General features: G+C 42.9%; 1 protein-coding gene across 2 annotated transcripts in view; it reads right to left on the minus strand.

Annotated features, from left to right (window-relative positions):
* Nucleotides 1-14,922, minus strand: part of LOC135211208 (cingulin-like) — a 51,520-nt gene that overhangs the window by 22,482 nt on the left and 14,116 nt on the right. The window contains exons 3-5 of one of the 2 annotated variants that reach the window (XM_064244440.1): nt 13,352-13,528; nt 12,425-12,604; nt 10,387-11,358 (exon numbers count right to left, since the gene is read on the minus strand). In XM_064244440.1, coding sequence (XP_064100510.1) covers nt 10,396-11,358; nt 12,425-12,604; nt 13,352-13,528 — 1,320 coding nt within the window. In that variant the 3' untranslated portion in view covers nt 10,387-10,395. Of the gene's footprint in view, nt 1-10,382; nt 11,359-12,424; nt 12,605-13,351; nt 13,529-14,922 lie in introns of both variants that reach the window. The other variant, XM_064244439.1, reaches the window with a different exon arrangement.

The raw sequence follows: 14,922 nt of genomic DNA on the forward strand, positions 1-14,922 counted from the left end.
GGGCGGACTAAGATGAGGCGGTCAGGGTTATTCTGGAGTATGGCCCTTTGGTTGAATGCGTTGAAATACCTGTCCAATGCCAGGAAACTATCACAGGCCATAATGCTGGGCACATTGGGCGTACTTAAAAAAAATTCCGCCTCCAATATTGCCTGACGTTGGCAGCAGGCATCATTCCCAAAAAAAATGTGGAGCCCCAAAAAATGCCCTATGTCCCGTGAGGTGGCAGCCCCGCCAGCGATACAACAACATCGTCCGCAGTTAGGCACAGCAGTACCGAGCGTAGTCCGTCGTCTCTGCTACCAGGTATTCCAGCAATTCCCGCATCATGGACAGCTGAATGAACCCCAGAGCAGTGAGAGGAACAGGTACGGTGAGCCAAGGTGCTGCCATGAATGGGTGCATGTTAGGTGGGGTGGGGTCCTCCAACCACCTCTCATCACTCTTGGACGAATGGCCTTCACCTAGGCTGACGCAACGTTCTGACCTTCTATGGGCCCATGCACGCCCACATGCATTTGCTCGGGCACGGTTTCGCACTCAAACCCCCCCACTGGCCCATCTCCCTCACTTTCTGTTTCGTCCTCAACAACAAAACTCAACAACTCCTCCTCCTCCTCCTCAGACTCCCCCTCATAGGCAATAAAACCACTGAACTCTAACTCACTTTCAGCCTGTGACTCCCGTACGGACATTAGGGGCAAATATTCATCATCACTTACATCGGGAGTAATGTCCTCGTCACTAGATGACCAATTGCCATCAAAATGAGGACTTGCGACCTGCTCTTGATAGAGCTCCAACAAGTATTCGTCCATGTTCTTTGGTTGGAGGCCTCCCAAATGTCTACAAATGCCCCTCAGGACACCCCGATGCTTCCTAGGGGTCGTAAAAGGCACATGATGTAGTCCTCTGACACTTTTGGCCACACGAGGCCGCACAACACTGCGCTGAGAAGCTGGGTCATCTTGGTTGCTTGGTCCCTCTCCAGCATCCAAGTCCAAAATACATCTCATACGATCCTACCGACAGGCAAAACGCGCCTTTCACGCTCCATTCGACGTTCGGACATCTCTATGTACGTCTTGTACCACCACAAATACTTAAACACTTGCAAAAGTTCGGCAAAACACGAATGCAGCAAAAGATCACTCTCGGACGACGCGTCACTGAAGCTTGCTGGTGCAAAAAGAAAGCATTTCGCGCATGCACGGCTGGGTAACGCTTGTAAACAAAACAACAGCCTGATCCGTGAACTCCCAGCATCCCTCAAGGTGTGTGATTCAAAAGTTTTTGCCAAGTAGGCCTATAACTATTTTTCCGCGAATTAAAAGAAAAACTTTTTAGCGTCGACGTATTTTACTTCAATTAAGCACCCAACAGACAATTTTCGTTGGCGTAAAATACATCCAATAGGCGTTTAAGGGTTAACTATTACCTGTCTGAAGAGATTAGTTATTTCAAGTCTAAGGATCATAACTGAGGGAAAATTACTACCAAGATAAGGAAATGAATGATAAGACAGGCTGATACAAAAAAAATTTGAAAATCAATAAAGGAAAAGCAAAAACTGATTAAGTTCGAGGGAGAAAAGTCAAGTGGTTTGTTAAGGCTTACAGACATGCTTGGTATGACCACTTCCTCTTAACAGATGGGCTTCATAACTGTCTGGAAAGGGAACTGATGCAGCTGAAGGCAAGTCATTACGTGATGGGTAATTTATTGCCAATACGACTAAGAAAACAATGGAACTTGGAGGCAAATGAAGATGTACCAGCAGAGAAGAAAGAAAAATGCATACTGCTATAGTTTGAAGTGGTGTGACTGCATAAAGGCTTTTCCCAGTGGGACACCTCAACTTGTGCTACAATCCAGTAGCAGGATTGACTGATAGTGAGGCTTATTTTGGATAAAGAACTTATATTTATGTAAGAGCAGACAAACTTTGTATAATTTTCATAGAGATTTTTGGCACAATATTAATTGCAAGCATAGCAAGCAAATCAAATGCCCAAGAAGAGGTCTGGATAAATTAATCAATAATAATCTATCTCAAGCAGATATGTATCCATTTATTAGAATCAATTTGCTGAAATCTAGAAGTGAAACCTTGAAAATGTAAAATTGTGACATCTCCAATCTCTGTAAATGACTGTTGGTGTTTTTATCTGTGCATTATTAGCAAAAGTCCTTAAATATAATGAAAATCATTTGAATAAGTAAAGTTTTCCATGATACCCTATTTAACCCCTTGAGTCCAGATATGATCCTTTGAGGTATTATAATAGATATTGGGTTCAATCCAGATATCCTCCTGTGAGTTATTAGTATTTTGCACCATGCTATTTGAATTAATTTTGCAGGAAAATGTTCAATTCACTTATGGCAAAGCAAATCACAGCTCAGTGATATGAGGAAGAACAGTCTCCCATGGGATTTCACAGGGGATGGTACTACATCTCCAAGTCCCAGTATATCCTGTATATATTTGCCCATAGATATACTACTCTGGGATTGTTGCTGGTTTTAGCTTTTATCTTTTACTATATTTTGTCAGCTTTAACTATAATTTTGCAAAATAAAGTACAAAAAAATATTATAAAGAACATGTATTACTCGCTAAAAGTTGCAACATCTCACCACACCAGTATATCTTGCATATTTTTGTCCATAAATATTCAGGGATTGTTGCTGATTTTAGTTATTTTTTTATATGAGAGTTAGAATTGTAACTTTGTAAAATAGTTGAAAAAAATTAGAAAGAATGTGTTTAACTCACTAAAGTTAGTGGTATTGCCACACATAGTTGGAAATATTAATTTTCAACTTCCCGTGGGAAGTACAGAAAATATTTTAGAATGTTTTTCATATACCATGTGCATTTGTATATCTTTCCCTTTTCAGTGATTTTTTTTCACAATTGGCCAACCTTAAAGTTTGCCCAGTTTAAGGGGTTTCTTAATGTGTATTTAATTTTGCACATTAAATTCACCTGTAAGGGTTAACTGAAGGTTTCATGCAACTCTAACCTAGATCAATGCCTATTATGATTAAAATACTGTACCTAAATTATAGTTGCAAACTACTTTGACTGAAGCAGTAATGGTTTTTATAAAAATCAGTCTAATGTTAGGCACTTATGTTTACATCATAAATTTGAAAAACTACAAAATTGCATTCTACAGCATACGCTCAATGTATATATTTAAAAAGAAGACATTATGATTTAAAAAAATATAATAAAATGTTATTGTTAGTATACAATAAGGTTTTGTACATACTAACTGGCAGATATATACTTAGCTATACGTCTCTGGACGTCACGACAGAATTCACAACTCGCGGCACACGCGACAGGTAGGTCAGGTGATCTACCTACCCGCCGCTGGGTGGCGGATGTAAGAACCAATCTCCCTTTCCAGCCAGAATTTTTCCTTCCACCGGTCTCCTGAGGGAGGCTGGGCGGGCCATCAATCGTATATATCTGCCAGGTAAGTATGTACAAAACCTTATTGTATACTAACAATAACATTTTTGTACATGAACTTTCCTGTCAGATATATACTTAGCTGATTGACACCCTTGGTGGAGGGAAAGAGACAGCAATATAAATATGGAAAAAAGGGGAAACAACACTAGTTGTAGATGTAAAAACAACCTTGGTTCTTACCTGTTTAGGCAGAAAGACTTCGTAGTTACTGTCTATGAGTCTGCGTTGCCTTAAGAGCTTCAGCGAGGGCGTGACCTACAGCTGACAGACTCTTTGGGTCTATCAAAGGGATTTGGTTGTCCGCTTACTTGATAGAATCCGAGCAGGATCTGTCAACGGGGATTCGCCCACTTATATGACAGAACCTAACCACTATCATTGCAAGGAGCTCAAACATACACCGATCACCTAACCAATCTAATCATTGTTAGCACTACGAAATGAAAAACATGCCTACCCGCATGTTCTTTCAAACAACCAAAAACTTACAACCTAACAAGGGGAAAAAATATATACTACTAAGGATATGTCTCAGCTCCCTGCCCCAGCACCGAATCCGCCGATACGTACGGGCCTAACCCGAAGCACTTTTCATACGTAATTTTGAACGTCTCTCAGATAGTGTTTGCAAAGACTGAGTTGCAACGCCAGAATGTTGCCTTCATAATATTTACTCAGGGATATGTTTTTGTTAAAAGTCATAGACGTGGCAATAGCTCTTACCTCATGAGCTTTGACCTTAAGAACTTTGTATTGACTTTCCTCACATTATCGCAATGCGCTTCTTTCACCAGGCTTCTGATAAAGAAAGAAAGCGCATTCTTCGAAAGTGTCCTCCTTGGATCTCTTACAGAGCACCAAAGGTTGACATCATTGCCCTTAATAGTTTTTTCTTTCTCTGTAGATAGAATTTCAAACTTCTTACTGGGCAAAGAGACCTCTCTGCTTCCTCGCCTACTAATGCAGACAATCCTTGTACTTCAAAGCTCCTAGGCCAAGGATTTGAGGGGTTCTCGTTCTTGGCTAAGAACGAAGGAAGGAATGAACAGATAGCTGCATCTCCTCTGAATCCCACATTTCCTTCTAGTGCATGGAGTTCACTAACCCACTTTTTGCGGAAGCCAATGCCATGAGGAAAATTGTCTTCTTCGTGAGGTCTCTAAACGATGCAGACTGAGGCGTTCGAACTTATTGGACCTCAGGTAACGTAGCACTACATCCAGATTCCAACTCGGAACCCCTGGAGAAACCTTCTTGGATGTTTCAAACGATCTTATTAGATCATGAAGGTCCTTATCTTCTGAAATGTTTAAGTTTCTGTGCCTAAACACTGCAGATAGCATGCTACGATAGCCTTTAATGGTTGATACCGCCAATCCACTTTCTTCCCTAAGGAAAAGTAAGAAGTCTGCTATTTGTGTCACAGAGGTACTGGAAGAGGAAAGTGATGGTTTCCTACACCATCGCCGAAAGACGTCCCCACTTCGATTGGTAGACTCTAAGGGTAGAAGGCCCTTCTTGCTGCTGCGATAGCCGTTGCAACTCTTGCCGAAAAGCCTCTCGTTCTGACCAAACTTTTGACAGTCTGAAGCCAGTCAGATCTAGAGCGGGGAGGTTTTTGTGATACCTCTCGAAGTGGGGTTGTTGTCTGAGCAGATCGATCCTCTGTGGTAATGTTCTCGGAAGATCTACTAACCATTCCAGTACCTCTGTGAACCATACTTGTGCGGGCCAGAACGGGGCTACCAGCGTCATCCTTGCTGCCTCCGATTCTGCAAATTTCTTTAGAGTCTCTCCCAGTATCTTGAATGGAGGAAAAGCATACGTGTCTAGACCCTTCCAATCTAGTAGGAACGCGTCTATCGACACTGCCCTCGGTCCGATATCGGAGAGCAGTAGTTGCTATCCTCATATTCTTGGCTGTGGCGAAGAGGTCTATATGAGGTTTGCCCCAAAGCTTCCACAGGTCCTGGCAAACATCTCGTGCAGAGTCCACTCTGCCGGCAGGACTTGATCTTTCCTGCTTAGGAGGTCTGCTCTGACTGTTCTTTTCTCCCTGTACGAACCTGGTAAGGAGACAAATCTTCCTTTTTTCTGCCCAAAGCAGAAGTTCTTTTGCTGTCTCGTACAGGAGAAAGAGTGAGTCCCCCCTTGCTTCCTGATGTAAGCCAGGGCCGTGGTGTTGTCCGAGTTGATCTGAACTGTTGAAGCTAGGACGTGGGGCTCGAAACGCTTTCAAGCTAGCCAAACCGCCATCAGCTCCTTCTTGTGATGTGCCAGGTCACCTGTTTCCTTGTTCCAGGTGCCTGACACTTCTCTTGAGCCGAGCGTCGCTCCCCAACCTGTTTCCGAGGCGTCGGAATACAACACTTGGTTGGGGTTCGGAATGTGAAGGGACATCCCTTCTGCAAACTTGAGAGGGTTGGCCCACCAAGAGAGGTCCTTCTTGATTTCCTTTGAATCTCGAAGGAGAACTCTAGGTTTTTGTGAACGACACCTCCAGTTTCGATGGAGAAAGAACTGGAGAGGTCTGAGGTGCAACCTTCCTAGAGAAAGGAATTGCTCCAACGAGGAGAGTGTCCCCAAACAAACTCATCCACTCCCTCGCTGTGCATACTTCTTTCTCTAGGAAGGCTTTGACTTTCTCTGACCCTCGAGCTATCCGTTCTGGAGACGGAAAAGCCGAAAATCCAGAGAAGCCATCCGAATCCCCAGATAGATACGATCTTGACTGGGGATCAACTGAGACTTTTGAAAGTTCACCAAAAGTCCCAGTAGAACTTGCCATGAAAAGGGTCTTTTGTAGGTCCTCCAAACATCTTTCCTGAGACTTGGCTCTGATCAGCCAGTCGTCCAAGTAAAGGGACACTCTGACTCCCTCCAAATGTAGCCATCTTGCTACATTTTTTCATTAGGCCTGTAAAGACCTGAGGGGCTGTTGAAAGGCCGAAGCACAAGGCCCTGAACTGGAATATCCTTCCTCCCATCATGAACCTGAGGTATTTCCTTGACGAAGGATGGATAGGCACATGGAAGTAAGCGTCCTGAAGATCTAGGGACACCATCCAGTCCCCTGGCCGGAAGGGCCGCCAACACTGAGGATGTCGTCTCATGGCGAACTTCCTCTTTTCTACAAAGAAATTCAGGGCGCTTACATCCAGAACCGGTCTCCATCCTCCTGAGGCTTTTGGAACTAGAAAAAGGCGGTTGTAAAAGCCCGCTGAGCAAGGGTCCCGCTCACTAGCTCTATAGCCTCTTTCTCGAACATTTGTTCCACTGCTGTGTTAAAGCAAGGCTCATGATGGGATCCCTGTACCTGGCCACCAACTCCCTCGGAGTCGTTGTCAACGGTGGTCTTTCCGTAAAAGGAATCAGATATCCTTTCCTTATTATAGAGAGGGACCAGTTGTCCGCTCCTCTCTTTGTCCAGGCTTCCGAGAATCTTAGAAGTCTGGCACCTACTGGTGTTTGGAGGACTACTTCCCTACTTCTTAGCTCTGACAGAGCGTGAGAAGGATCTACCTCTCTTGAAAGTTCTATTACCTCTCGAGGTAGAGGCTCTAGAAGGGGGGCCCCCTCGAAAGGGCTCCTGTCTAGCTGGGAGTCTCCTTCTTAGTCTTCGTCTGGAAGGAGGTCTTAGGCTTCCGTGCCGACTGTGCGAGCATGTCCTGAGTCGCCTTCGCAGAGATAGATCCTGAGATGTCCTGGATTATCTTCTTTGGAAAAAGCAGAGGCGAGGCGAGAGTGCGAATACAGGAGAGAGGCTCTTTGGGCATGCGAAACAGACTTCGTCAGAAAAGAGCAGAAGACTGATCTCTTCTTAAGGATCCCTGCTCCAAAGAGGGAGGCTATTTCGCTCGATCCATCTCTAACTCTTTGTCAATGCACGTTAGAACACTGTTTAGATCTTCTGGCGAAATAGCATCCGGGTTCTGAGTCTTCTTAGCCAAGACCCCCAAAGACCAGTCAAGGAAGTTGAAGACTTCCAAGACTCTAAACATTCCCTTCAGCAGGTGGTCAAGCTCGTTCATAGCCCAGGTCGTTTTAGCCGACAAAAGAGCCGAGCGTCGTGCTGCATCCACCAGAGAAGAGAAGTCCGCATCCGCCGATGAAGGAAGACCCAGACCTAAGGGTTCTCCAGACCGTACAAAATCCGAGTCTGCCCGTAAGCTTGGAAGGAGGGAAAGAAAACACAGTTTTCCCCTTTCTCTTCTTAGAAAGCAGCCAATCACCAACACCTCTCAAAGCCTTCTTCATTGAGATGGTTGGCTTCATCCTCACACAAGAGGAAACTTTCGTCTTCTTCGAAGTCGAGAATAAAGAGAGAGGAGACGGAGGAGCGACGGGAGTAAGGGAGTCTCCAAACTCTTGAAGAAGTAGATCTGTAAGGATCTTGTAGGACGAAACTGACGAGTCCTTCACCAAATCCTCTTCTGAAGGTTCAACTTCATCCACTGAAGAACCCTCCCGCTTCTTTACGAGTGCAGTTAGCCTTCTCTAAAGAAATGCGCCTGTCCAGAGAGTGTCTAGTAGTAGACTGGCGCCTATCAGGGGAAGCCAAAGTTCTGGAGAGCTCCTCTCGAATGAGTCCTTCTACTCCTGATGAGTGCTTGCTCTTTGCTCCTTAATCCTACTCCTAGAATTCCGGGCGGTTCCTTCCAAGGGGGGAGCGCCTGCTAGGAGAGGAGAGCCTACTATGCTTCAAGGCGCTTCCTCAGGCTCCATGCGCCTGTTCAAAGGAGAGCGGCTGCCAGGCGAGCTGCGCCTACCATGAGGCGAACGCCTACTAGGCTCTTGGCGCCTACTTACAGGAGAGCGAAGGTCTGGAGAAGGTCGCTTACTAGAGACCGGCGCGTCTACCATGCTCCACAAACTTCGCACCCGACTTGTGTGTCTCTTCAAAAGGTAGTCTCCCAGAAGAGACATATCTTTCAGGCTCTACGCGCCTGTCCCTGAATCGAGCGGCTAAAAGTAGAGCCGCGCTTATCAGGAGAAAAGCGCCTATCCTCCGCACCACGCTTTGGAGCGGGAGAGCGTCTACTTGGGGAGTAGCGCCTACTAGGTCTCAAGGCGCCTAACATTAAGGCGAGATCCTGTCTCTAGACGAATCCATCAAAGAGTAGGCTCTCTTATCCGGGGTGGAATGAAGGTCTTCGTAAAAGAGCGCGAGGACGAGGCTGTACGCCTGTCTTTAGACGAACGCCTACTAGTCGCTAGATCCCTTCCTACTGGAGAGATGTAGTCACCAGGAGAAAGCTTCTTGGGCGATTGTTGATGCCTGGAAGACGACAAGCGCCCTGCTGAGGGAAGAGCGCCTCCTTCCATCCGCTGATAAAGGAGAGAGAACCGACTCTGACTGAGACGGTAAGACAGGTGAAAGAATCCTAGACTTCTTGACAGGGAGAGAGACGTCTTTCCGACGCGTTCCTCCTGCCAAGGAGCCCGCCATGCCGAAATCTGCGCTTGGCAGTCCCGCAAGAAGTTCGAGCTGGAGATCTTGTAAAATCCTCCACCGGAGAAGAGGCTCGAAGCCTACTATGAGCGAGAACTCCTGCTCCCTCCTGGTTTCTTGATCTCTACTTCCGGCTCTTCTGGAAAAACTTCCGGGCTGGAAGGAAAGGAGCCAGGGCGCCTTCCAGGCTCTCTTTTCAGCGGTTCGTGAAGAATCCGAGGCGCTCCATCCTCTTCTAGGTGAAGGTGAGGAAGACGAAGAGAAGCATTGGCGCAATACCTCCTTCTTCGCGCGAACAAGGGCAGCCTGGGTACGAGCATCAGGATCTACCGAGGGGACGCCTGATCGGTGGGAGTTCTCCCTAACCTTCCTGCGTCTTTTTGACTTTCCTCCTCCACTGGACTGGGAGTCTGGAAGAGGTCTAGGCCTGGAAGCATTAAGGAGCCGATCAGACGCACCCTCCACTGCACTGGGGTCACTGCACAATACACCTTCACTACTCTTACCAATTGCAACGAACGGATCTTCTTTTCCATGCTAAGGATCGTGGCTCTCATGGTTGCCACTTCCGTAGTCGTTCCTTAGGTTCGATGCAGGGCGCAGGAGCTGAAACTGGAGAAGGTTCTAATGCTACAACAGGATTTTCTTCTAACTCGCTAATACGAGACTTACTAGAACTCCTAGAGAAGCCTTTCTCACCCTGTCTTTCTCTAACTTCCTCAAGTAGGAAGAAAGAGCCTTCCATTCACCCTCATCCAACTTCTCACACTCATTACACAGGGTTATCAAAAGAACATTCTTTACCTCTACATTTAAAGCAAACTGTGTGAGGATCTACCGTAGCTTTCGGTAGTCTCACCTTGCATTCATCCATAGCGCACACTCTAAACATAGAAGATTTCTTAACCTCTAACTCAGACATCTCGAAATCAAAGAAAAATCCAAATCAATATCCAAAAACAATCCACAAATGCGTATGCCAAGCCAACAAGATCAGTACTTCACCGAAAGTCAGTCCAAATAAATCCACGGCAACGAGAAATGAATAAAGCTGTCAGGAGTAACAACCACAGGTGTAGTCGTCACCGGCGACAGAAAAAATTCTGGCTGGAAAGGGAGATTGGTTCTTACATCCGCCCCACCCAGCTGGTCGGGTAAGGTAGATCACCTGACCTACCTGTCGCGTGTGCCGCGAGTTTTGAATTCTGTCGTGACGTGTTTTTTTTTTCAGAGACGTATAGCTAAGTATATATCTGACAGGAAAGTTCATGTACAAAATTATAAAAAAAAATTTTTTTTAAAAGCTATGAAAATAGCAGATATTGGCAGCCACATTTTCAATACTATAATAAAATACTCAAAGTGCCATAAAGCATAATGTACTACTACTAATACATACTAACTCAGATAATACTATTTAAGCGATTAAAAAATAATTACCCACTAAATAACATCAACCCCAGCTGTCTGATTCTCCACTTGTTCCATGTCTACTTAGTCTTGGTCTTGATTCTTTGGGACGGACACTTGGGATTGCCTCTTGTCCTTCAGTTGCTCTACCATGAGAGGACCCAACTGGTGTTTGAAAATGAGAGGAAGAACTGGCCTGGGAAAGAGCTGCAGGACCCCTTTGAGAAATATATGCATGAGGTCCTCTGGTGAGTGAAGCTGCAGAATGCTCATGAACTTTGGGAGATCTTGCTGAGCTATGTAAATCTGACTTACTCCCGTGTGTTACTCGGCTGTAAGCAGCAGGTGACTTTTGAACTGAATCCAGACTGGCTGCTTTTCTGTGTAACTGTGATGCATTGCTCCCAAAAGCCAGTCTCCATGGTTCTGTGTGTGAATCAGAACTGCTGGAAATAGCTTGACTCCTCTCAAGTCCTGTGTCAGAGGAAGAGCTATGAACAGTAGTTGCATGCGCTTTACTAAAACTATCATGTCTTTCTATGTGTGAAGCCTCTTGTGATACTGATTGTGATGTTTCAGACCTACTAGGTACTCTTGACCCAGAAATAGGCTGAGTTTCTGATGGGGATTCTACTTGAGCAGGGGCAGGTGGCCTTTGACCCACTTGTGGTCCTACAGGTGGTGATGTTACACTTGCAGGTGTTGCAGGCTTTACAGCTCCCTCAGTAGCAACAACTGATGCTGATGGCGGTGATGCTATCTTAGTAGGGTGTCGTGGTCCCTCTGAGGTAGCAATTGATACAGAACCAATAGCATCTAAGGCACTATTAATATACTGGTATTTCTGTACCCTGCGTAGTTCCTGTGAAGCTCTTTCCCTTTCAAATCTCTCCTCAGTGAGATCACGTCGAAAGCGCTCTACATCAGACTCTAACTGCACCAATCTACTTCTTAACCTTTTGCATTCTGACGTTTCATCATCTAATTGTTGCTGAACTTCAGAAATCTGAAAATACCAAACAATGTATTAAAAATAAATACCACTAACTGAATTTAAGACAAAGGTCATCTTAAGAAAAATATAACCTATGGTGTTAATCAAATACAGAGGGCCATGATATATTCAAATATGTATTTTCACATTTCATATGCAGCAGGTATTAGAAATGCTCATACTTTTAGGATTACATTATAAGAGGAGAGCAAAATAAAATGAAATGTATTTCACAAGAAGACCCAAAATAGGTTGGGGAAACAAAATGGAATTCCATTTCAACATGGCTGAGCATTTAGGAGAAATGAGAAGAGCTGCTTCGCTTCCTAATACGTACAGGCACTCCCTGGTTATCGGCGATGTTTCCATTCTTGGCAGGGTGCTGACAAGCGGAAACCGCCATTATCCAAAACTCGACGATTCATGGTGCTGAGTTTTGGTTAATGGTGCCAATAACCGGTTAATGGCACATATGTTATGGTGCCATAACTATTATCGGCACCTTATGGCGCCAATAACCGACAAGCACCATAAAACTGGATTGCCATTAACCGAGACTGCCAACAACCAGGGACTGCCTGTATTCCCTTTCCCTTTTATGCTCCCCTCCAGCTCTCCAATACCAATTTAAGACTACTATAATGAAATGCAATTTTATATTTGTGTACAAACATGTGTGTCTTTAGTGTGCTAAAATGTTTGTTTTATGTATGTTGCCATTCATACTGCTTATTTATTTTTAAAACCGAAAGTATATGCATATATAACTGTAAATTTAACATTCCACAATGAAGTGCAAAGCAATATAAAAATTAGAAACCATGAAGCAATAACTGTAGTAGGATACTATACTGTGCACTCAGTTATTGTAAATGCTAAAAATGCCAACTTACCTTTATAAATTTGATTATTTTACATTCATAATGTCTCATAAGAACCTTCTTACTTTTCGTTAATGGAAAACTATTCATTTAGGGTGAAAAGTAACAAAGAAACTCTCTTGTCTATCCTACCCGTATTTGGAGACTTAAAGTAGAAATTATGTTACAGATTTCCTATAAACACAATACAACATTACCTTCCTCTGCAACTGATTTTTTTCTACTTCCAACTGTTTCATTGTAGCCTCACTTGACCACTCGGATCGTCGTTTTTCATTTAGCATTTCTTCCATTGATCTCACAGTAGAACGCTCACCATTTAATTGGGACGACAAAGCCTCAAGTCTTTGCTCTAATGCTCTCTTTTGTGACAGAACCTGTGGAAAAATCACTGGATATAAAACTTATGTAAAGGACACTAGTAAATAAATAGGGGGTTTTGTAGTTTGTTCAGTCTGTATAATTATGCTAAAATAATCCTGTACAGGCAGTCCCCAGTTATCGGGGGGAGGGGGCGGTTCCGTTCCAGGGGGTGGGCCAATAAGTGGAAACTGCCATTAACCAAAACTTGACAACTTATGGTGCCAATAACAGGAACTCGGCCCGTTATGGAACCATAAATTGCCAGTTTTATGGTGCTAAACAAGCCCCATAAAACCGCATCGCCAATAAACAAGTCCGCCAATAACCGGGGAACTCCCTGTAATTATACCTTGCATAATAATTTCTCTAATACTGGTATCTTTGGTAATTAAATTTGTCTGATATGGCATTCTCGTTTTTATAATTTACGTGCATGACTCCATTTATCGAAGATCTGTGACATCTGGTGTTTTACTAACTATTCACCCATCTTTTCTTGTACTGCCAAGTATTGGCTCTTTGTTACTTAATGGATTTTGTTTCAGTGGGAGGACACAACCCTAAATTGTCTTAATGGCAGGCACCAATGGGAAAAATGCTTGTTATGTTGTTAGTTAATAAATGAAATCTTGTACTATTAGTCAGTTATAAGGTACTGTTAGTCGTCATAAGACAACTGTACTGCAGCACTGTGTTTATGCAATCCCTCATGATGAATAAATTGGTGACTACACTACATGTCTCAACGTTGATGAATTAACCTGTTCTAGAGTTCCAGTCAGACGACCTACTTCACCTTCCGCCTGCCCTTTCTTCATGTCAAGTTTCTGCACAAGCTCTCTGGTGTTTATAAGGTCTTTTTCAACATTATATTTTGCTTCTTCAAGTTTGTGGCAAGATTCTTCAAGTGCATCACACTTTTGGCTGGCTTCCATCATCTGAAAATAAACAAAAATTAGGACTCAAACAATGTAACAAATGTAATCCAAGAAGCTTTCACTGGATGTAAGAATAATGGCACAATTATTAAAACAATAATGTTTTGAAACCCATTAATGAAGCACAAGTTTACAACAACAACATTTGGTGATGAATCACCATTATTTGTTGGTGAAACAATACAATATGAAAAGACATTATATTCCACTCACTATGTAGCTTACCCCTAGGCCTGTGTTCGTAATATAATCTATTGTCCCTATCTTGCCATAATTAACCAGGATTGCATTATAATGTTAAAACATTGTAGTACATAACATACTACTTATATAATTATCAAAATCATCTGGGTACGTATTCTAGTCTATCACTGACATGGTGCCATTTCACTCAGCAAAAATTATTTAAAATCTGACTACATAAGTCACATTTTGAAATATGAGCAAAATAATAGACTTACTGAACTGACCTTGTGACTGCATTGTCTTAATAGAGAGCTATCAGAGAACTTTACTACTTAGAAATTTAACAATGATGATTAAGGTGAATTTAAAGTTTGTAAAATAATTCTATATTTTCCATGAAATCATACTGCCTTATCCGAGCATAAATAAATAATGGTCTTCAGCATTAGGGAGTGATAATCTAAATCTGAGGAACAAAATGATAAAGAATATCAAGCTATATGTTTTTAGCATGCATGATCCCTGAAATGATTCCTCCTTACTTTATAAAACAGCACCAAGGCTTTTGAAGTTTCCAATGAGCTGGGAAAGGCTTCCCAGGTGAATAACCCTTTGGATCACTTATGCTGCCTTGGTACATCATTCAAAATACAACTGCAGAGTCACTTATGATACAGTGACATGTCATTTAAGGAGATTTTTAACCTTTAATTTTGAACCTTTGTTCTTGTGTTCTATATTTTTTAATATATACAGTATACCAAAATTAAGCACAAGTATTTTGCTTTAAAATTACACCAAATGGAGTACCACAGCACAAATATTAATTTCACAGTGAACAAAGAAATATTTCACTTATCATAGCTCTGGTTCTGAGACAGACATAGATCACATAGGCCCAGCGACTGAAAAGGTTAAAAGGTGCACCATTTAAAATGTCATAAAATATTACAGTTTACACAGATCTTGGAACTATAAAAAGTTTATATAATGTCTCATAATAATGATAGTTTTACCATCAGTTACCAAAAGGAACACTTCTTAGAGATAAGAATGTGTCGAGTTATCAATTATTCTCATGCTGTATAACTCATTAAACACAAGCAATCTGAGTTATTTTTATAATCTTTATTTTTATGGTCTTTCAATTTTACATTCTTGGCTTACATGCTTTTCATGCATGCCCACAATATCCTCAACTCTTTGAA

This window comes from Macrobrachium nipponense, chromosome 4, assembly GCF_015104395.2.
Source record: "Macrobrachium nipponense isolate FS-2020 chromosome 4, ASM1510439v2, whole genome shotgun sequence".
Taxonomy (NCBI): Eukaryota; Metazoa; Arthropoda; class Malacostraca; order Decapoda; family Palaemonidae; genus Macrobrachium; species Macrobrachium nipponense.